The following is a 23,943-nucleotide window of genomic DNA, read 5'->3' as shown; positions in this document are numbered from 1 at the left end:
AGAATGACATTGGCTTTTGGCTTAAAATAGTTTAAAGCTCTTTGGAAACAGTAGTATCATATTTCAGATTTTTAAATGAAAGATTATTGAAGTTAATCAAATGCCTTCAGATGATTTAAGCATTTATACACTTGACCTACTTCTGTGTTTTGTCTTGTTAACAAATGCCCTGCTGGTCAACTATGCTGTTAAGGCTCTTTATGATCAGTTTGTTGATGCATTATGTCTCTAATACAGAGATATTAATCTAGAGCCCGTTTAGATTTTCCTTTGGAGTTAAATAAAAATAGCTCTAATAGAGCCATGCTCACCACAGGTCAGAATTAAAATTAGCACAGGGCTCCTGAGTGTGCATAGATTGAATTCCAGGAGATCCCTGGTGCTTTTCTGAAAGTGTGGGCAGCTTCAGATGTGGTAGTGAGCTGGGGCCTCCACTTCAGAGGGAGGCAGGTGGGAGATGGGGCTCACACTGTGGCTTGTGCTCTTTCTTTTAGAACTTTTGATTAATCAAGGGTAATCTCTAAATTTGCCTTTCTGTGAGAAGAAAATGGAATTTCTTTTACTGTCCCCCAAAGAAACCCTTTCTTTGTGTTCCTCACAAAATAAGCAGCATCAGAACTTTATCGTTAGCTGGTTAGATGCCATCCTTGAATCATGGGTAGCTGCTTGAGCACTGTGTTTGAGAAATGGAGAGTGTGTCTTCTTCTCTGGCGTGAAAGGGCATTAGGAATGGAGCAGCAAACGTGGGCAACAGAATCTGGCTAAAGCATTTCCTTAAAATCAACTTCCAGCCAATTTCAGTACAATTCCTGTTTGCATGAAAGGTCTTCAAAAGTGGGTTACCAAGGCATATAGAAAGGAGAAAGCTATGAAATTGAAAACATGAATATCAGCATCTGTAGATCTGAGAAAAGACCCTAACACTTGGCTGCCCCCTGGGCTCTTTGTGAATGAGCATAACCTGTAAGGGGTGGGCTGGTCCCTTTTCTTTCTACATCTTCACATGCTCTAGCCACGTGCATGATTCTCTAAAAATAAGGATACCAACAGCTCCTCCCAGTCTTTTCCCCTCCTTCTTGTCTTATACTCCTCCCCCTCTTCCTTCTCTCTCTCTTTTTATTTTGAGATGGGGGTTTCTCAAATGTGGCTGTTCTGGAACTCACTTTGTTGACCAGCTGGCCTTGAACTCAGAGAAAGATCCACCTGCCTCTGCCTCCTGGGTACTGGGATTAAAGGCTCCAGACACCACTGCCTGGCTTCTACTTCTTATTTTTAAAAACTAGAATGAGAAAATATTATCATCCATTTCATACTTGAGTATTCTGTGGTCATGTTGAGTCCCTACTATGTGTCAAGTACTAGATGGGCTATAGACCCAAGCGGACCTGAGGCAGTTGAAAATGCTAGAGAAGACACGGCAATTTCTTATGAAATATGATATGAGAGTGTCTTTCCCTTTCTCAGTATTTCAGATTTTTCTTTCTTTCTTTCTTTCTTTCTTTCTTTCTTTCTCTCTCTCTCTCTCTCTCTCTCTCTCTCTCTCTCCCTCCCTCCCTCCCTCCCTCCCTTCCTCCCTCCCTTCCTTCCTTCCTTTCTTTCTTTTTTTGATTATGGAAGGGTTTATATACAGAGAGAATAAAAAGAGAGGAGTTGTTAATAATTTGCAATTTTTTTAAAAAAAGATTTATTTTATGTACATGAGTAAACTGTTGCTCTCTTCAGACACCAGAAGAGGGCATCAGATCCCATTACAGATGGTTGTGAGCCACTATGTGGTTGCTGGGAGTTTAACTCAGGACCTCTGACAGTCAATGCTCTTAACCACTGAGCCCAGGTTGTAAATTTCTGATAATGTTTTTCTAAAGGGGCTTGACTAAATCAGTGTGACTGGTCTCATGGGAAAGACATTTCTGTTACTGCTACTTCCTTTCTAAGTTTTCCCTTCTGCAGACATTTGTGTTCAGTCTGATGGATTATGAAGGCAATGGCACTGAACAGTATCTTCCAATAGATAAAAAAGACTGTGCTAGGAGAGGGGACTGCTCACCTTGTGACCAGTTCTCTTTAGCACAGAGGCTCAAGGGAAAGCTTGGGCAAATTCCCAGGTTTTCAGATGCTGTGGTTTGAGGAAGTCATGTGGGTAACTAGTTATCACAAAAACTTCTTTATTGATTTATTGCTTTCTGACTCTTTGCAATAGAGTACTGTGGTGGTTTGAGTGGCCTCCATGGGGTCATATATTTGAATGTTTATTCACTAGGGAGTGGAACTATTAGAAAAGATGAGAAGGATTAGGAAGTGCAGCCTTGCTGGTGGGAGTATGCCATTGGGAGAAGACTTTGAGGTTTTAAAAGCCCACACCAGGCCCAGGATCTCTCTCTTTGCCTGTGGATCAGAATGCAGCTCTCAGCTACTGCCTCAGTGGCAGAAGCACTGCCATGCCCTGTCATGATGAAAATGGAGTAAGCCTCTGAAACTAAGCCAGTCCCCAACTAAGTGCTTCATTTTATATGAATTTCCTTGGCTATGGTGCCTCTTCACAGCAACAGAACAGTGACTAAGACAAGGACTTGACTGTTTCCGAAACAAGGATGTTTTGGGAATGTCTAATTCTATATTCAGGAGTTGCCTTCAGTCTTCTTACACTCCAGGCTGGGAATCAGGGTACAAATACCTGAAAATTCTAATGCCTATACCAGACATCTTAGTTCCAGCTTGGTGTTAAATGGCCTGAGGATGGAATGGGATCTCTGTCCTGGGGTTTTCTGATGCAGAACACAGGGTGGAGAGGAGGCCGCATCTGACTTGATGCAAAGTTCATCTGCCTATGGGATAGATAAGTGGACCAATTCTTGGAAGGCCTGGGAGGATTAATTGGCCAGGTGGGAAGGGTAGCTTTTGAGACCTTCTCTTTCCTTTTTCACTCTTCAAATGTGTCAGGGTTCCTCACCTTCTCGAGCTGAGTCTTCTCTTTACATGATGATTCTAAAGCTGTCTGCAGCCCCAGCCCCATTCCTGGGCTCCAGAGCTGCCAAACCAACTTCTCCCCAGGCATCTCTCTGGAATCCGAGACTGAACTCAGTCTTTCCCAAAGATGTCTCTCTTGTACTCTCCGCTGCAGGAAGGTAGTTGCTGCCACCAACTTGATAGCAGGTGCTGGACGTTCACTCCCAGAAGACCTTAGTTAAACACTGAGAACTCCCCCTGATCTCTCAGGACAGTGTGTTGCTTTCCATCTTCAGTCTTGCCTTTTCCTATAGATTCTGTACTCAGTAAAGATAGGCCGGGCCCCTGTTGGATGTTCACCTTTGTTTTCCCTACTCTAGATAGAGCCTGAAACAAGGCTCCCCAATAAATACTCTCTTAATTGTGCAAGTGGAACTATGGCTGTGTATTCTCTCTCCTACCTAAATATCTCTTAATATCAGGTCTAGATCTGATCCAGCTTTGCTGTTTACTGTACCCTTGTAGCTATTTTTAAAAGTATTTTGAGATAATAACTAATTTACAACTCAGGATAGTTTTAATCTCTATGCATCCATCGCTGATTCAGCAGAACGGGTATAACTGTAATATCTAGCAGTCGAGGTTGTATTGAGACTGAGTAAAATACAGTATGTGAAACTTACTGTAGCGTTTAACACAATATGGTTCATTGTTATAAGGTAAGACACACCTTGGGGTATGGAAATTCATCAGCACAGCTTAGGGGGGTATGTACTTCATCTTTGAGAAGACAGGAATTTGTGAAAGGTCCAGCTATATGTCATAAAACAACAACAACAACAACAACAACAACAACAAAAAACCAAACCCCCAAAAACCATGGGTTCTGAAGTTGTAAAATGGGTTTATATGAAAGCCCAACCACTTAATGGCTTCCAGACTTTTCAAAATTTGCATAGTTATTTTCAACTTCTGTCTCAAAATAGCTAAAACTGGGGGAATGCTACCTCTTACTGGGGTTTGTTGTAAGGCAGAAACTGGGATCCGCTTGAGTTTTTTCTCTGTTGCCATGATAGAATCCCCTGACAAAAAGCAGCTTTGGGTAGGAAGGGGTTATTGGCTCACAGTCTCCATGGGGATGCAGACTGCCATGGTGGGAAAGTTGGTGGCAGCTGGAGCAGGAGCTAGCCTGGCAACCTGGGAGCAGAGAGAGCTTCATCCAGGTACAGGAAACAGAGAGAACAGGAAGTGGGTCAGGCTCTAACCCTACAAAGCCCTCCCTCTGAAGGACTTCCTTCAGCAAGGTTCCGTAGTCTTTCCAAACAGCATGGGAACCTGCTAGGAAGCCAGTGTTCAGATGCTCAGCCTGGGCATTTCTCTTCTAACCACCGTAGCATTGTACCGTAATATTATGATTATTTGCTTATTATTTATTTTGTCACTTTCTTTATTCTAGTAAAATGCTTCCAGTTGCCTGCATACCGAGTCTTGTACTTGGCCTGCTGTAACATTTTTATCAGATACTCGGGCGAGGCATAAATCTGTATTTCCCAAATGTGTCTTAAGCTGACAAGATATCCGGTAAACTAGGTGGTAGAATGATCTCAGTAGACTGGAACATTGGTCTTTTGTCCAGTAAGATATTTAGTTAGTGTATCAGAGCAGCCAAGAGCAAGGAGACCACTTGAAGGTAGTTCGTCTTGCCCATGGCTTCTTAAATTGTGAGTCATGACCTCATATGGGGTCACATAACTGAGATTAGGAATAACAAAAAAGTTGGCCACAATAAAAGGTTCCTGAACACTCAACCACAACACTTTAATTCTGAGTCAAATTAATAATCAGTCTGAGGTTTTTCTGGCAACGCTCACTGCATAACCTCACCATAGTTTTAGCTTGCACACACAGCACATGTACCTTGTACAGGGTATGTCCTCGCTCCATACACCACCAGTCAACTCTATCAACTCAAGTATAACTCAGAATTTTATGGATTGCAATGTTTTTATTACATATATGTGTGTATGTATATGTGTGCGTGTCTGAGTATGTATGTGTGTGAGTTTGTGTACAAGTTAATGTGTGCATGGAATATGTGTACATGTTAATGTGTGTATGCATGTGAATATATGTGTGTTAATGCGTGTATATGTGCATGCATTAATGTGTTCATGTGTGAGTGTGTGCATGCATGTGCTTGTGTGTGAGAGTGTGTGTGTATAAGTATATGTGTACATGTGTGTAGCACAAGTCTCAGCACTAACAGTTATAAAAGTAAAATATCAGCTAACTCTGAGAAGGGCTGGGGGTGCTCTGTGTCCAGCAATATCCAATACTCAGCTAATACTGAATTCTTTGTGCAAAGATAACTATGAACATCCGTCTCATTAGTATGCAAATTTTGTTTAATCTTTACTAAATGGTAAAATTGAATGTGTACCAAAGATTGGTTTTGCATACCACTTTAATTAGTATTCCTGTTTGATACCTTTGATCATGTGAAATTTTCTTAGCTACAAAAGCCTCATGAATGGAAGTGCTTAGGAAGCCCTGGTCTCATGTGAAAATAACTGTGTACTGGGGTGGGGTCATTGGCCACAAAAAGTAGTTAACAGTGAGAAAGATCTTTTAGGGAAAAAAAAAGTCAGGTAGTGACAACTAGGGAAGTATGGGGGTGGGGACACGGATAGAGAGGGTCTGTGTGTCAGTGTGATGGCTGTGAAGGCTTTTCTGGATTCCTGGGGGGAAAGGAGCCAGCTAACTGGGATGAAGAGTTTAGGTGGGAGAGCAGGATCCGTGAGAAGAGGGAGGAATCTGGCTTTGGGCTGGTGTGCTGGCTCTGCTGGGCAGGAAGTTGGGAAGTCAGGACTGCTGTGTGAGGGAGAGGCTGGTTCTGGAAAGAGGCATTGGGGAGTCATCCCTGGAGGTGATAGCTGAGGCTGTGGGTGGGAGTGAATGGGCTGGGGCAGGAGTGGCTCTGCTATTTGCAATTATTGACATTGTTGGCCTTAACTTGAGATAAAAAGAATAAACAAGGGCTTGCTGAAGTAGGGAAAAGTTCTGCTGCCTTCCTGGCTCTATTTAACACATCTAAACCAAGTTCTACAGGAGAAACAGCTCCTACAAGAATTTCAGGCTAAAAAATACAGATCCCTTGATTTATTTTTAATCACAGAACAATATGTGGTGGATGTATCCTTATTCATAAAGAATATAAATATGATAGATATAGTAGCCTTCATTAATTCTTAACAAATCCTGGTTTCTTTTTTAAGTATGGCCACTGTGTTGTCTTTTGGTGGGCATACTTTAGGACTTCTCTATGTATTTATATGGGTTTGTTTGCATACATACACACACACATAAAAATATACTTTTGGCTTTCATAAACTTGTTTTTTCCTATTACTGAGCTTATGGTACATTTTTCTCTTCAGTTTATTTATATTTTAGAGTGTGACAATATGTCCTGAGATGTAGCTCAGGGAGCTGGAATAATGCTTGCCTTATACGCTAGCTAGCCTTTTGTCTAATTGACACTGGCTAGAATCATCTGAAAATTCCTCAATACAATCTGGCTGTAAGGCGTTTTCTTGATTAGTGATTGATGGGGAGGACCTAGCCCTTGTGGGTCGTGCCATCCCTGGGCTGGGGGTCCTGGGCTCTATAAAGAAAGCAGACTGAGCAAACCCTACAGGAGCAGAGATACTTCTCTGTCTACAAATATACTGTTAGTTCCATTTTTCTGGAGTGCCGGAGACTGAGGCAGCTCCAGCAAAGACTGAGAAAGGAGACGAAGGCCCTGCACTGGCTTTGTCTCAGTTTGATGATGTAGTCTGGCTGTCTCTGTTTCCGACTCTTTCTGCTTGTTCAGCCTTATGAATCGTAGCACATCTTGAGCAAATGGGTGCCTGAATGCAAACTACCAAGGCCTCATTTCCTCCCTTCTTTTCTGATGCCATCTCCTGGGATCTGGAGATGTCACTAGGTGCTAATCTGCAGGGACTCCAGCTGGTTTCTTCTTTCTCCTGGTTCCCTGCTCTCCCAGGCTAGAGAAGCAGCTTGGTAAATAGTCTCCTGGGTGATTCGGAATTGTCAGCATATTCCTTGTGGATAAAACCTAGCTGGAATTTCTCTCTGTCTAGTGCCCGGAGCCTGACCAGTCCCAGCCCAAGTCCTCTCTTCTAGCTGTCTAGTGAACTCTGGTTTGCCTTAGCTTCTTTTACTTCTACCGTAGCCAAACTCCACTCACCCTCTGGGCTACTAGACTGATGAATGGGCCCTTTGTCTGCACTGGTGCATGTGTGTGTGTGTGTGTGTATGTGTGTGTGTGTGTGTGTGTGTGTGTGTGTGTTGGCCACAATCTGGGAGAGAGTATCTTGCTATTTCTCCAGCTGCCTATTCCAGTCCCTTGGTCTGCCTACTGCTTCTCCTTCGCGCAGCAGGCTGAATACTCTGGCAACAAATGCCCACTGCTTTTGGTGTTTGGTCATCTTCTCCTTACAGTAGGTTGCTCATTGCTCTGCATCCCACTTTTCTCTGCTCTGTAAACCCAGTTTAGACATGGACCATTCTGGAAAACCTCCTGTGCCTACCCTGGGTCAGAGTCCCTGTGTTGAATCAGAGTTTTCTGTTTCAGGTCTGTCTCCCCATTGTGTGTTGCCACTTCTCTTTTTGGAGCTGAGCCCAGAACACAGTATAGACTGGAGCCTCCGTTCATACATACTGACTACCACTGACCCACCACAGTGAGCTTCGTTCCTCTAGGTTTGCCCTCCTGGCGAACCCCTGACTTCAAAAGCACAGCTTGATCATTTGAGGCCCTCACGGAGAAGGCTCCCGTCCTTTGTTCTGTATCAGTTTCATTCTGCTTGGATGGTCTGCAGGTAAATAGTGTTCTCTGTTTTAAAAAAGTAGCAAAATGAGGAGACATATCCAGGGCAAAGTCACAGAAAGAGCCCCCTCCAACCTGGGGTTTGAAAATGGCCCTTTTTTTCCATGAAGCACAATGGTCCTACTACTGTGTGGCTTTTCCCCTTTCTTCAGGGACCTCCATCTCATCCAACATTTCTTATGAATCACTTTGTGCAGGAAAAAACTCTCATTGCATAAAATGAGGACGATTGATTGGTTTATCCTCTAAGCAGTCATTGAGTATTTTGAAGAAAGTTCTGGTTCTAGTCAAGGGAATCCAGGAAGTAACAAGTGGGTAAATAAATAATTTCCAGTGGTGGCGAGAGCTAGGAAAACAGGGGGTGCAGAATGATGCTGTGGAAACTCAGGGCTTGGAGGGAGGGGCTGCTAAGGAAGCGAAGTGCTTCTGAGTGACAGTCAGGCAGAGGTCATAGGGTGAGATGGAGTGACCAGCTGACACCCCAGGAGCTTGCTGAGGTCCCAGGATGCAAGCTGCATCTAGAGTCCTGAAGAGAGCTCTGTCCCTGAATATCTTACTGCTCTTTTCTCTTCAGCATACTCACCTGTGAGTTGTGTCAAAGACAAGACTTGGATTTATCTAAGGTAGGCAGGGCCTTGGAAGCATTTATCAACCCCAAACTCTGAATGTGAGCGTGTCCTGCCTAGAGACCTAGCCCCTGGGGCCAGGGAGACTTTCCTTGTCTTACATAGGGCTTACCCCTAGTGACTCCTTGAGGTTAAATTTTCCTTTTCCAGGTCATTAGAGACAAGTCAGAGGCACCTTTCCCAGTGTAGCTAATAACATCCCGCCATGTTTTCTGTGATCAAGTAAATAAAATTTCATCTTTTAGCCATGTTGAAATATACAGTTTGGTGACATAGTCATGTTATTGTACAGCTAATACCTTCCTCACCCACTTACCAGCCCCACCTTCCCTTTCTCCGTCACTCTTAACTTTTCATCCTTCAATGTAGCCCAGGCTGGCCTGCAACTATCTATGTAGCCCAAGCTAGATTTAAACTCAGAGCATCACAGCAATCCTCCTTCCTCAGCTTCCTCAGTACGGGTGTTATAGGCATGAGCCATCAACTGTAACACTCTTCTTTTTTCATCATCTGAACTGAAGCTCTCTACCCCTTAAACAACAGCTTCCTGCCATGTTTTAAAGCCCACATGAGTCACGGACAATGAGGAAACATGTCACCTATGAAGCCTCGTTCTGATAGCAGTGCCTCCTAGTGCCCAGTGCATCGACTTGCGGTGTGGCCTGAGGAACACTGGAGGATCACCTGGGAGTGATGGTGAGGGATGGGAGCCTGCTACAGGCGCTCAACTCTCTTCCTCTGCCTCAATCAGAGTGTCTTGGGTTCCAGCCAAACAAACTCCCCATAACCTGCGTCTGATGTGAATGTGAGGGTCACTGGTCTCAGCCTCAGGGAAAGAGCAGTGGTGAAGATGATTCATCCCGTCCGGAGGTGGTAACTCAGAACAGGCTGCTCTGGGGAGGCAGCTGCATGGGTTTGATTTTCCACGTTAGCCTCTGAAGGGTGTGTCCGTGTGCTCCATCGCCCTGCTCTTCAGGCTTCTCTCCAGTTGGAAATTTGAATATTGACACGCTGCCCATGAGGGATGAATAAGATTAAACAGCCGAGGTGCTTCTCATGATGCTTCATGGGAGTGAAATCTCTTTAAAAAATATTATTGTTTTTCATTCTGTTAATTTATTAGCTAGGGAGCAGGGTTCTTTATAACCTTTTCACACATCTCAGTGTTACACTTTGTTCGTTTTGTGTATGTTCCCTTTGTCCTCATCTGTCTCCTTACCCACTTTTGTTGATCCCTTTCTTTTCTGTAAGCACAGCACCCTTCTGCTTTCATGGTGTATATGTTCCTTTACCCTTTCCTGGTCCCTTCTCCCCATTCCCTTCGACTTCTTTTCTTTTATAATCCTCTCTCTACTGTCAGGCTGCATTCATGCACACGCACACAACACACAGGCATGAAGATACACACGCATGCCCACACATGCCCACACATGCACTCATCACACAGCATACCTGTGTGTACACTCGCACGCACATACATGAACATGTACACAAATGCTCTCACATACAAATCTAGAGTCTGCATATGAGAGGAAGCATGACATTTTGTCACCTTTCTGGATGTTCTAGTCACTTTTCTCATTGCTGGGATCAAATACCAGGCACAAAACAGTTTAAAGAGGAAAGAATCCTTCTGTTTTCAGTCTGAGGGGACCATTCCATCATGACAAGGAAGACATGGTGGGAATAGGAGGCTACCCTTCATAGGCCAGCTGCAGGGCCAAGGCGTTGACCATAGTTTCCTTCTACAGGGTTCGTTATCCTTCCCTTTCTCTACCCATTGACTTTCCAGCCTGTGGGTTCCTTAGGCCTCAGCCTTGCTAGTCCTTTAGTGTCCTTAGCAGGGGCGAAGTTCCTAGGTTTTGCAGTGTATGGGGTGTTAGTTATTTCCATGTGGGACGCTCAAGGCTCTTGCTCTGGAGCAGTGACATCCACTATATGTCTGTGGAACTGAGAGCAAAAGATGGGGTGGAACAGCCTCTATATGGCTGCACAGGGTCTGTGACCCCAGTTGTCTAAGGGTGGGGAGGAATGGGCTTGTCCTGTTGGTACGAAGAATGAGAAAGAAGATCACAGAGGCAAGAAAATAAGTATGTGTGTGTGGGTGGGGGGCGGTGATTCCATTCTGGGGGAGTCCAAGACTACCTATAACCTTCTCTTAGTCTTCACTCTCCTTGTCTTCCCTTGTGCTTTTGAACCCCACTCTTCTGTATTTGGACACAGGCCCCTGCTTCCTGACCAAGTGGTGGCACAATGATACTGTCATCTTCCTGTTGCTGCTGAGGACAAGGGATAGAGGCCACAGCATTGCTGTTTAACCTAGGCTCAGAAAGTGCAAGAGAAACACACAGTGTATCCACACTCAGAAGCAGGGATTTAACAGGAAATGGGGTTGGGCTGTATATTAAGTCTCACTTCAGCAACCATTTTCTATAGTGAGGTTCTACCTCCTAAAGGTTCTTCAACCTTCCCAAATAGTGCTACCATCAGGGAACCAAGCATTCAGCCATGCCAGCAGACAGAGGGCACTTCACATCCAAACTACAGCAACGAATCTGTTTATTTCTTTGTTTTTGAGACAGGGTTTCTCTGTGTTACCTCGGCTGTCATGAAACTCTTTCTGTAGACTGGCTTCAAACTCATAGCGATCCACCTGCTTCTACCTCCTGGGTGCTGGGATTAAAGGTGTGTACCACCACTGCCCGGTCCCAGAATCTGTTTTATTTTGGTTACCACAAAGCTCTCTGGCTCCATTCATTTTCTTGCTCCAACAGGACAGCATGAGATCATTCATCACTGTAGAAAAACAAAAACAAAAACATGATATGCTTACAGTTCAGGGGACAGAGTGCTGTCTGTTTTGAAGGATACATTTTTATTCTTTGAGAAATTCATACATGCATATGATGTATTTTTATTGTATTCAACCCTCAACTCCTCCCAAATCCATCCTCTAACTCCTCCCAACTTCACGTCCTGTTTGTTTTTTGTTCGTTTATTTTGTTTTTCCTTCACAGTTGAGTTCACCTTATACTCATAGGTGTGTGGCAATCCACTGGAACATGGTCAACCTACCATGCACCACGCCCTGGAAGACAACTGCTTCCCCTTCTCCCAGAGTGCTTTTCGTAATGTTTGTCTAGAGGTGGGTTCAGGTGGGGGTTTCTGAGAGGAAGAACAGAGTGAGTAGTGGTGGTGCTTGTGTTGCCTAGCTACGGGAAGCTAAATGGGGTGCTGGCTCTGTCCTGCGCACTTACTAAGCTTTTACTGGGGGAAGAAGGGCTTTCCGGATTGTCTGAGAATGTTCTAGATGCTTGGATCCTGAAATAGTTTCAGAATGATACTTATATAGACTCTGGCCAGAAACCTTGGTAGAATGTAACTTGGCAGGAAGTAAAATGGAGGGGCTTCAGAGTGATGTACAGGGCACAGAAGAAGTCATGAGGCCAGGCTTAAGGGACTGGGGGCTGGACCACTCTGAGTGAAGTGGGTGTGTATTGGTTGAGTGGACAGGCTGATCTTGATCAGGTCAGCTTCAAATGTGGCTTCGCATCCCTAATTTAATATGAAATGACATCTAAACCTAACAAATATGCCGTTGATAGAGACCACCTAAACCATTAGAGTACTTATGAATGAGTGTAGATGTGTGTGTACATTTGCATGTGGGTGCATGCATGTGAATATGGAAGCCAGAGATCTACCTCAAATGTCATTCACAGCCACTGACCAACTCCTATTTTTTTTTTTTTAAAGACTGGGTCTATAACTGGGAACCTGATCTTACCAATTAGCCTAGGCCTGCTGACCAGTGAATTCCAGCAACCTGCTTATCTCTGCCTCCTCAGAACTGGATTAAAAGTACATGCTACTACACCCAGGTTTTTGCATGAGTACTGGGGATTCAACTCTTGCCCTCAGGAAAGTACTTTGCCAACTGAGCCATACTTCCCGGCCCCATTAGAGCATTTTAATGGAACATTTGTACTTATTTCCTATTGTATAATCTGACACATATTATTTAAAACTTACTTGTTAGTCACGTAGCTGGATACAACTTAAGTCTTAGCTATCTTACATGGAGTTGGAATGGCGTACTTTACTGCTGTACCTGCGAATAGAATGTTTCTGTTTCTGGGGAGAGATTAGAAGGGAGCTCTAACATAATTAGGACCAATGCCGGCATCTTCTCTTTCACCTATCACAGGTTTTGTTCGATTGTTTTTTTTTTAAATTTCTGCAGTAAATATGTACTATGTTTATAATTTATGTAAGTTTCTTTTTGATTAAGAAGTAAAGTGAAATGTGTTATAATAGCTCTTTTTTTTAAGAGCTTGCCTTTAAAAAAAAGCAATAGCACAGTGGTACTGAAAGCGAACCACATTCCCCATACATACTTCCTTACCAGGAGCCCAGTCTTCCCAGTCACAACACAGGTAACTTGGTGAGGAGCCAACATACCCAAGCACTATGATTTGGTGGAGAGACATAGCTTCCCCTGTCCCCACTACTGATGGGCCTTGGGAGGGACCTGAGAGCTGGTGGCACAGGCTGAAGAAGCTAGCTGCCTTCAGACTGTGGACTCTACCAACAGCTCTCTGTATATTTCCCTTGGGATTACACCATCTTGAAAAATAGCAGAAGCGCCAAAGTATTAGGCAGAAGATGAACAAACAAGGAACCCCAAGCAAAATGATAAAATGTCATTGCCTGCTCTTTTTTTCCCCCATCAGGTAACGAGTCTGAATAGTGTTGTCTCTCACCTATGAGGCACAGCTAAAATGAACTTTGAGTTTTAATGAGGTGTTCTATTTGCATTTTTAACTCCACTCAAAACAAGCCATGTGAATGACATCAACTGTTTGAGTCAGCTGTTGGCCTGGGCATCCACCCAGCATTTGAGGTCATCAGTGGCATCTGTGAGCTGCAGGGGCAATTTTTTTTAGCTTGTTGACTACAGGATACTCCCCCCCGCCAATGCTTTTACTGGTGCTGGTGTTAAGTAGACTATGGGTTTGAAGAAGAACATGGCTAGAACTGACCATGTAATACACGGCATATGTGGGTTAGAATGCCTCACATTCTTTGTAGAAGAACTCCCACGAAACTGGAGTTATTTAATCTGGAAAATATCTTGTTTAGTGTGATGATGATGATGAAGTATAGCCTGGGCATTACCCATGGGGGACCCACAGGAGAAGGTGCTGTAGGCACAACCATGAAGAAACGTTTGCAGAAGCCAGTTCACACCTTCTTTTGATGAAATGGGGATCCCCTCACTGAGACGCCGTAACATGAGAATGTGCTAGAGAAGGGCAGTTCTGTTGAGTTTATCTCCTCAGGCTGCATTTTAATCGCATGTATTTTTAATTCTTTGGAAGACACTCAGAGTAATTGAAGAATGATTCATAGGAAGGCTGGCTTGAGGAAACATTCAGCAAATGGGTGTGCTGATGCTACCTGTCAATGAATTAATAGCTGCTCACAATAGGAGCCTGTAGTTAGGCCAGGGAAGTGGTGGCAGTTGGCTGCTGAGGAAACTCATGATTTAGATGCACAGGTCATATAATGCCATACCTTTAAGGCAGCGGTTTCTGGTCCTTTCTGCTTTTTATGCCCCTTCATGCCTAGGTTTCCAAAGTGTGCTGTCTTACCCAGGAATAAGAACAACTGTCCAGGGCCTGAGGAGTTCTACTGACCCTTCTGAGATCATGCTCTAAAAGGGCATTGTGATAAACACAGGCCAAAGTCAGCCCAGAACCTTCTATCTCATCTGTAAGAAACGACTGGCACTCCACTCTACTCAACTATTTTTGCACCAGCCTTCCTCACTAGGGGAGCCCTTGTCTAAATATGCAGAACTCTCAGAGAGGTCCTCTTCTGTCCATGCTGATTTCTACCAGTCCAGCTGTGTGTCTTTTTAAAGATCAAGCTATACACACAAATGGTCACAAGTGGTCATCGTGATGGGAAGGATACTAAAATTTTTTGAGCATTACATAAAAAAGCAATTTTCCCCCATTTTACAGATGAATGTACCAAGGCTTAGTAAGCCTGAGCTGTCTGAGCTTGGTCTACTAAACAAGTGGTAGAGGCAGGCTCTGAAGCCTGTTGTGTGAGCCTTTAAAAATTTCATCAGTATATCATATAGTTGAACAGGTTGCTTGCTGTTTCTGGTGGTTTGAATCAGAATGGCCCCCATAGGCTCATAGATTTGAATGCTTGATTCCTAGTTGATGAAACTGTTTTGGGAAGGACTAGGAGGTGTGGCCTAGTTAGAGAAGGCATGTCACTGGAAGTGGGCTTTGAGGTTTCAAAAGCCCAGGCTAAGCCCAGTCTTTCTCTCTTTATGCCTCCGACTTGTGGATCAGGATGTAAGTTCCTAGTTACTGCTTCAGCACCATGTCTGCTTGCTTGCTGCGATGCTGCCTGCCATGATGATCACCCTCTGCAACTGTAAGCCAGCCCTAACTAAAATGATTTCTTCTATAGATTGTATAGTTCATGGTGTTTATGCACAACAGCACAATACTGAGACACCATTCAAAGTCCTATAGCTGAGGGAGCAAGTAGAATGGAAATGCAGTTTCAGACACTAGAAACTGCAGACTATTGGGAATTGTGTGCCTGTGCAACTTCCACATTAATCCGAATGTAGAAAGTTTTAAGCTGAGGGTAGTGACTCATAACTGCATTCTAAGAATCTTGGGAGCCTTGAGGCAAGAGGCCTGTTGCAGATAGAGGACTGTTGTAGTTGGAAGACCGTTGCAGTTAGAGGACCACTTCATATGGAGGACTGCTGGAGTTGGAGGACTGTTGCAGATGGAGGACCACTGCAGATGGAGGACTGCTGCAGATGGAGGACCACTGCAGATGGAGGACCACTGCAGATGGAGGACCGCTGGAGTTGGAGGACTGCCTGATGTCCATAGTGAGACCATATCTCAAACAAAACACAAAACAGTTAAAGTGTTTGCAGTACTTCTCAGAGGATGCCACTTGGAATCCTTTTACTCTATGCTTCCACTCCCTCACACCCTCAGGTAGATTCTGTCTCCACAGCTCAACTCTGCATGTTTGCAACAGCATTGGTCTACAGAACTTGATACCATTTTGAAAATGTTCTGTGTACCCAAGATGTCTCATTCAGCGGTCACTAAGTAACATGACTCTTGACTATCTGAAAGGCGATAACCGCAACCAAGAAGGCCAGAGAAGGTCCTGACTTCTGCACGCTGGAGTCACAGGCAGTTGTGAGCTGCCGGGTATGGATCCTGAGAACCCAGGTCCTCTGGAAGTTCACCAAGCGTCCTCAACCACCGAGACATCTCTTCAGCCCCAAGTTATAGTAGTTCTTAAAAAGTTATTTATGTAGCAGTTTGTGGCTTTTGGGGTACCACAGGAGAGAGTTTTCTTTTTGGATGTGGCCCTTAGAGAGTTGCTCATGCTCTACTATACATGCACACACCAGCATCACTAACTGGACTCTGTGGACTTAAAAATCAAAAGTACATGAAGTTGGAAATGTTGGGGTTGGTTCTCAGAGGACTTGGGGGGAGGAAGTGGGCAATGATTTCTATCAGAACACATTGTGAATATATAAATAAAGTATAAATAAACAATGCTAAAAGCATTAGGACTACAAGGTCTCTTCCAGGTAAATATATTTTGCAAACTCTCTCCCTTGAAAGGTAGGAGTTTTGAGTTCTGACTAAGGCCATTTCATCCTTCCCTCTTCTTTATGGTTAGTGCCTTTTCTGTCTTAAGAAAATGGTCTGTGCCTTAATGTCATGAAGACATTTTATCTTTAACTTTCTTCTAGAAGTTTTACCTTGTGGGCTTTCTGCTTGGGTCCATAATCTGTTGTGAGTTAACCTTGTGTATGTTGGAGTATAATGGACCATATTCTGATGGACAGAGACGAGTCTCATAAGCAATGTAGCATCAAAATCCTGTCCCTCTTCTTTTGACTTCAGTCTGGAGACTTACAGTTTTTATTATTTCTGGGGAGAGGACTGTATTGCTGTGTTTTCCAGAATGGCTTCCTGTCCTTATGACTCTTACAACTGAGACTTAATCTGATATGGGCAATGTTTTTGTGAACTTCCTTTTTTTGTGTGTGCCAATTTTAAGAAAGTATAAATTAAAAACCGCTTTTGTAGCATTCTCATCTAATGTCAACCAACTCCCATCCCAAACGTCAGCCAACTCCCATCCCAAACACACACAGAATATAGAATCGAGGCGTCTGGGGTCTTTGGAGTTTTTAGCCTGACATTTCAGACTCTTAAAAGATTTCTAATCAAGATAGCTAAAGCTATGAGGGGTTAAACCTTTGTGGTCTTAGACAAAAGACCCAAATGAGTGCACCAGAGCCTTGAGGGAACATTTCAAAGCTTTGTTTCCTGTGAGTTATGGAATTTCCATCATAATACTTCGGAGAAAGGAGGCCAGGGGGGAGTGGAGCTGCAGACACTTAGAAGAAGCAGCAGAGGGGACTGACTTGCACCACGCTGCGTTTGTGTGTGGGCATGTGCACATTGTACCCACGTGCCCCGTGCCCAATGACAGGGAGGACAGACTTGTGAGTGTACAAATTCCTCCTCTAATCTCTGCATAGTGGGTCTTGGGGAAGAGAATGTATAAGTAAACAACCATCCCCTGGTTGGCTGGCTGTCTGCCAGCAACTCAGTAAAACCCTTTAGGTTTAAAGATGCGAGACTGTTGATTCCGCATCCAGCATTCACATTTATCTTAGCGCTTCTTTCTCATGATGGTGAAACCCACGAGCAGCATTCACTCTGATTGGCAGGATAAAATGTTCTCCGAGAACTTCAGACGAGCTCTCAGCTCTGCCCCGACTATCCTCCTCCCTTATCTGTTGTTAAGTATGTGGTCCACTCTATTCAAAGTCTCCTTGGCTATAAATAATTGCTATCTTTCTGTAAAGCTCAGCTCAGATCCTCCATCTGTCAGATCGTTGCTGTCTTCTAGTCAAGAACCATCTGAACTATGCACGCTGTAACAGGTGCAAAAGCTGTTTTCTGCTAACTAAGGCTTATTTATTATATATTCGTTCTACATGGTGCTAGCACCCGTAACACCGTTTTCATACAAGTCTGTAGCACACTTCATTAAATTCTCATTTTCCTCTCATCAGCTAAGATTGATGTCTCAGATCCAGCCGTTGTGTCTTCCTTCAGAGGAGCAGAGTAAGAATAATGCACCTTCCAGGACATTATCAGAAGTTGCAAACCACTTTTGCTTATATCCCATTAATGGTAACATAGTCACATGGCCACATTTAGATATAAGGGGTAGTAGCCATGGGCTGCCCTGAAAATCAGAGACTATGTTATTGAGGATAATCATGAACACAGGTTTCCAGAGTGGGAGAGGACATAAGTAGGAGTCTCTGGCACCCAAGTGATATTGTATTGTTGTAACTATTAAGTGAGATAATACACACTACAGTTTGAACATATTTTACACACAGTTCATGTTCTGTTAAGTATTAGCCATTGTTTTTAAAATCAAATTAGATAGACAGCCATCCATTTACTCAATTTCTCAGCATATTTTGGGCTCCCTCAATGCTGACTGTTGCTGCTCTATTGAAACCCCTCTGTTACATCTAAAGAAGACCATTACTCAAGATGGCTTTGTTAAACAGCTCTGCAAAACAGGGAAATCTTTACTAGGTTGACTGAAGACTTCTTTCATAATTCATATGCTTTGGCCCTTATCCTGCCTCTCGAGACAATATGAAACGAGCCTGTATTCATCCTGAGACTTCAGATAGGCAATGACAGCAATCAGGACTCCCACTTCATTTTCTGGCTCTAAACATGCATCTCATCATCTTATTACTTATCTGGCAGAGGGTGGGTGAACCTCTTTCATAAAGGGCCAGATTGTAAATATTTTTTTGACTTTGTGTAACACGTGGTCTGCGTTACAACTTCCCAACCCTGCAGTTATAACGTAAAACCAGACAGAGATATGACATAAATGAGCAGATGTAACTGCATTGCGGCAATAAAACTTTATTTATAATGTCTGGTGGCAGGCCAGCTTTGGTCCTCAGGCTGTAAATTTTCAACCCCCTCTTTTTGCCCCTGAAAAAAACCATTAACACCATTATTCTTGGCAGATGTGCCCTATTCTGATGCTAAAACTTTCTCTACACTACTCCCCAATTACTTATGCCTTTTATCTGTTTTTCTTATCTTACTGCTTTTTCTATGATTCCCAACACAGCTTGTATCTCCATAGCTCTGCCTTTTGGTTTTTCATTCTCCTAATCATACTATCTACCCCCAATAATTCTCCAGCTTAGACATACTACCTTGACATGCTCTCTCAATATTATATAGAGTTTTTGAACTCTCATGGGGTGGTCCCTTTCTAGTCTGCCTCATAAGCATGTCCATGTAAGAGAAGCAATCAATCTCAGTTTACATCCTTTTGCTTTTCAAAGCTGTTAGCATATGGCCCACATTTTGGTGCTTCTAATTTCATTTAGATGACATCGTAATGTTCACTGTAGCTAAATCTGAATGCTATTCAATCACTTCTTAAAAGTCCATCCAGGATTGTCCAAGAGGGTCTAGATAGAAATCAATAGTTGTTGGTTGGCTATTCACTTTTGACATATGTAACATATATGTTCTTTCCTAATATTATACATGTGGAGAGGATAGTTTAAGCATGAGAACTCATTGATGGTCATAAAAACTGACATTTCAAGGAGCCGATTCCAGTTACAAAACAGAAACAAAACCCAAGCAGACCTGGTGAGTTGTCTGTCGAGAGTAAATTCAACATTATGTCACCATCCCAGCAGAACCACTGATCTTTGGTTGTCTTTTCTTGTGAATAGTTTAGAATAACAGACATACTTCCTGACTTGGTATCTTTCAAAGCATTTCATTCACAGCCTTATTCTGGAAGGTAATTGTATTTCTATTCTGCAGGAGGGAAACTCAAGTCCTGACTGTATGGTGTTGTCCAGACTCTGTGTTGGGCTGCTTTTGTGCGTTTCCCTTCGTGTTGTTCTTTTAAGGTGCACTCCACCTCTTTATTTTGCTGACTCCTGCTTGTCTTTAATAATGCAGCTCAGCTATCATATCCAGGCTCTCTGTGAAAACTAATCTTACCTCATGCCCACCGTCTGTCTTGGGTGCTCTTACTCACTGCTGGTGCAGCCCTGTTTGTAATATACCTCGGTAGGTCATTTATTAGCTCATAAAGAAAGCAAAGGCAGATGCTTGTTGCCTCATTTAGTTTGGCACCCAGTAAACATTTGTTGAAAAAAGGAAAACCCTGAAATGGAGCCAAGCCTAGGGAGTCAGTGCCCCATGATGTTTCCCATTCCTGACTACAGCTGGAAGTAAAACAAAAATCATTGCTTCAGTGGACTGTCTACAATTTCCAGCCTTCTGAAACAAACGCAAATAAAAGATAGGCTACTCCCAGCAGCCCTGTGTCTGTAAACAGCAGAACCCAAAACCAGGAGGTCTCAGACTGGATGGAGAAAAAACAGCACAGTTCAGGGCTAGGAAACACTTCTGGACTCAGGCTTCTTAGATTTTAATCCTCCACCATTCCTTGACTTAGCTTCTCTAAACCTTGATATCCAGTTTCCCAAGTATAGAGAGCAGAACTTACTTGTATTATTGATTGCTATACAGCAATATATGACAAAATTTATGATGAAAAACAATAAACATATTATTCCATATATCTCTGGTTAGGAGTTTCAGAGAAACCGGATATGATTCTGGATCTATCTCTCTTTCTCCCTTTCTCCTCTCTTTCTCTCTCCCTTTTGGTTTTTCAAGATAGGGTTTACTCATATATCCCTGGCTGTCCTAGAACTCACTGTATAGACCAGGCTAGCCCCGAACCCACAGAAATATGCCTGTCTCTGACTCCTGGGATTAAAGGAGGATTAACTGCTGGTGGCTGAGGGTCTCTTATGAGGTTGCAGGTGCTGGCTGCATCTGTAATCACTGGATTTTTTGACTGAGGCCAGAGGGACCTCTTTCAAGATGATGCACTCACATAACATTAGTGGGGGTGGGAGCTGGGGCGGGATGGGGTAGGGGGTGAGACTCAGCAGCAGCTGAACCAGAGCCCCATGACCTACTCCTAGAATTCCTCACAGTTCCTCCCACATCAAATGGGAATTTGCTTGATTCCGTTAGGGTTAAATGTAGGTTCTGGCTGTCTACACACAGTACAATATGCGGCAAAAGGAAGAGGTTCAGTTTGGTTAAAGAAAAAAGGACTAAGCCATTAAATTAGCTAAACCGTTTAAAATGCTACACCTTCATAAATCAAAGTCTTTTATGTCTACTTACATCCGACTGAACAATTTCTTACTCAAATGAAACCGAAGGGATATATTTTTTTAATGTGTTAGAGGTGGGGCAGGGATGAAAATGTTTACTAAAGATGCGTTTTGGGATATTTAATTCCACTGTTAATTTCTTCCTTCCTTTTGTCTCAGATCTTCGTTGTTTGCCCTTTGGTTTTGTGAATGTTTAAAATTAACTGAATTATTGATGATTTTAATTGTAATGCTTTTTCCTAAGTGATCAGAGTGTCCACCTTTAGTCTACCTTGAAATCAACTTATAATGATTCATGCAGAAATAATCCTGCAGAACTAATGCTCAGGTCCCTCCTCTTGACCTCTGTTATGCCCAGACAGTTCACTTCGATGTTTATTAGAAATCCCACAATACACACTCACTATTTTTGCTTTAAATGATTGATTATCTTGCTAAGTGATTTAAAAATTAAAAAAAAAACATGCATAGATTTAGTACATTTTAGGCTTCCTGTTGCTTTATATATAGACATATCTAGGATTTTTCTTCTGCACAAAGGTCTTCCTTTATTACTTCCTGTAGTTCAATCCCGCTAGAATTAGTTTGGTTTTGCATGTCTGGAAAAGGTCTTACTTCATCTTCATTTGCTGAAGACATTTGCTTGCTATGAACTCTGCTTAGTAGGTTTTGCCTTCCTTTCTTCCTTTGCTTGCATTGTTTCTGATGAGAAATATATTGTCTTACCTTGCAGTCTTCGTTTCATGTCCCTAGCTCCTTTAGCCTTTCTGAAGTTCTAGCTTTTTATCTTTTACACACATGCACGCACGCACACACGCACACACACACACAATATTGGGTTCTACTTGGGCCTGGAAACTCTCTAAGCAGTGAGATCAGGTATTTACACTGTGCTTTTATTATTATTATTATTATTATTATTATTATTATTATTATTATTATTATTATTACTTCAGATATCAACATTTTGTTTTGACTGTTCAGTGTGTGAAAATCATTTTTTTTCCTGCTTAGACTTTACTTAATGCACCAGGATAAACTTGATTTTTGTAGTCAGTTTTTGTTGGAAGCAGAAGTTCTGTATTGTCCAGCCAAAGTAATAAATGGTTAAAATATTCAAACTAACTTTTGATTACAGAACTTGACCCTCAGAATTGACCTATATTTTTCATTCACTTAAAATTATCAATTCGCTCCTGAAAACCCATTTAATGCCATAATGTTTGACATTATTTCTTTTCTTACAGGGGACGGAAAACACTCAAAGTGGATTTTTGAAGGCACATTAACAATAAACCACAAATCGCAGAATGTGATCCTGAACAAAATCCGTTGGAAAAAAAAATTAGCTTCGGGCAACAGAGAAAAAAAAACCTACCTGTTGTTTTGAAATACTGGTGTAAAACAAACTGTTCTTGTAGGAAATTACAACTGGAAAGTTTTGTTTGACTCTTAATATACCTGAATGAAAGGAACTGTCAGCTAGCTTCTCACAAGGACTGGTATTATCTCGAGACTATCTGCTGTATGCACATGATTACCAGGGAAGAAAGCACAGAAGAGTCACTGAGGGACGCTGGTCAAGATGACGTCCGAAGAAATGGCCGCTTCCATCCTTATCCCCGTGACTCGAAGGAAAGTGGCTTCTGCCCCGTTGGTGGAAGAAACGATGAGTGAAAAGGTCTCAGATGCCGGTATTCCTAAGGTACCTGGCAGGCAGGATGCGCCCCTCCCTCGCGCCATCTCCCAGTGGAGCAAACCTGAGGAAGAAACTTCTAGAATGGATTTGTCCAAGGTCTTCTCAATAGCCAGGGGGGAACAAGTCAACGACGAGAATCACAATGAAAAGTGCTGGGAGGAAAATGTACCGGACTCCGTGAAAAACCACGCGGTTAACTGCAACAGCTTAGTGCAAAGCCACCGGAACGAGCTTTCGCGGAGCCGGCTCTGTGAAGCCTGTGACCTTGTCACAGAAGAAGACCTGTGCTTGCAGCCTGGAATTCCTTCTCCACTGGAAAGGAAGGCTTTTCCTGGAACTCTACTGGAGACGGAGGACTCCCCCATGGACGTGAGCCCTTTGGGAAGTCAGCCTGGAATCATGGAGTCCAGCGGACCTCACTCTGACGGCAACCTGGAAGTATTTCATTTCCATTATGAAGCTGACAGGACAATGTCCGATGCTTTTCATACCCTGTCAGAAAAACTAATTTTGGACGACTGTTCAAATTGTGTTACTCTTCCTGGGGGAACGCAAGATAGACATTGCATGGCGTATACTTGTAAGCTGGTGGAATTGTCAAGAACCTGCGGTAGTAAGAACGGGCAGCTGAAGTGTGACCACTGTACCTCACTGCGCGGTGAATCCCTGTGCTTTGAAAGCTCCTGCCCGGAGGCCGACGTGGTCTGTTCAGGTGGTGGCTTTTGCGAGGACGACTTTACTCACGGTCCTGCTGCCAAGACTTTCCTCAACTCTCTGGAGGATTTCTCTGATAATTGTGAAGACGGAGATGACTTTTCTAAAAGCAAGAAGGAGAGGTCCACTTTGTTAGTGCGAAGGTTTTGTAAAAATGACAGGGAAGTCAAGAAGTCTGTATATACTGGGGCAAGAGCAATCATGAGAACCCTGCCTTCTGGTCATATTGGGCCAGCTGCTTGGAACTACGTTGATCAGAAGAAAGCTGGTCTCATATGGCCTACTGGGGGTATCATGGGACCTCCATCAACAATGGACATAAGACGAAGTGGGAGCCAATGTCTGTCTGAAGCCCAGTGGTGTCTGGTAAGAGTTTGAGTTTCTTTCCATCATCTTTATTTTGTTTTACCTTTTCTCCTTTCCTTCACTGTCCTTTAGGTGGTTTGAATATAGGCCCAGAACTTGCTGTGTACATGGCTTAGCTTGTCCTTGAACATGTGATCTTCCAGAATCTTCAAATTACAGTTGTACCTGTTTCCATTATTTTAATTAACTTGATTTTTTTTAAATTCTCTATTTATATTGCTTTAATTAATGGAAAAGATAAAGCAAGATCTGTCAAGATATGACTCTTATGGGAGTCATTTGTACTTATTGGGATTTAGCTACTCATTTCAATTTATAGGTCTCAAGTCTGAGTTGACTCTGCA

General features: G+C 43.0%; 1 protein-coding gene across 4 annotated transcripts in view; it reads left to right on the top strand.

Annotated features, from left to right (window-relative positions):
- PLCE1 (phospholipase C epsilon 1) overlaps positions 1 to 23,943 on the top strand; it is a 283,791-nt gene that overhangs the window by 11,147 nt on the left and 248,701 nt on the right. For all 4 annotated transcript variants that reach the window (XM_080913304.1, XM_080913303.1, XM_080913305.1 and 1 more), the window contains exon 2: positions 22,068 to 23,599. In XM_080913304.1, coding sequence (XP_080769430.1) covers positions 22,406 to 23,599 — 1,194 coding nt within the window. In that variant the 5' untranslated portion in view covers positions 22,068 to 22,405. The remainder of the gene's footprint in view (positions 1 to 22,067; positions 23,600 to 23,943) is intronic.

Source organism: Micromys minutus (genome assembly GCF_963924665.1).
Source record: "Micromys minutus genome assembly, chromosome: 2".
Classification (NCBI taxonomy): domain Eukaryota; kingdom Metazoa; phylum Chordata; class Mammalia; order Rodentia; family Muridae; genus Micromys; species Micromys minutus.
The sequence above is the reverse complement of the archived record's forward strand: the minus strand, read 5'-3'. Positions and strand labels throughout refer to the sequence as shown.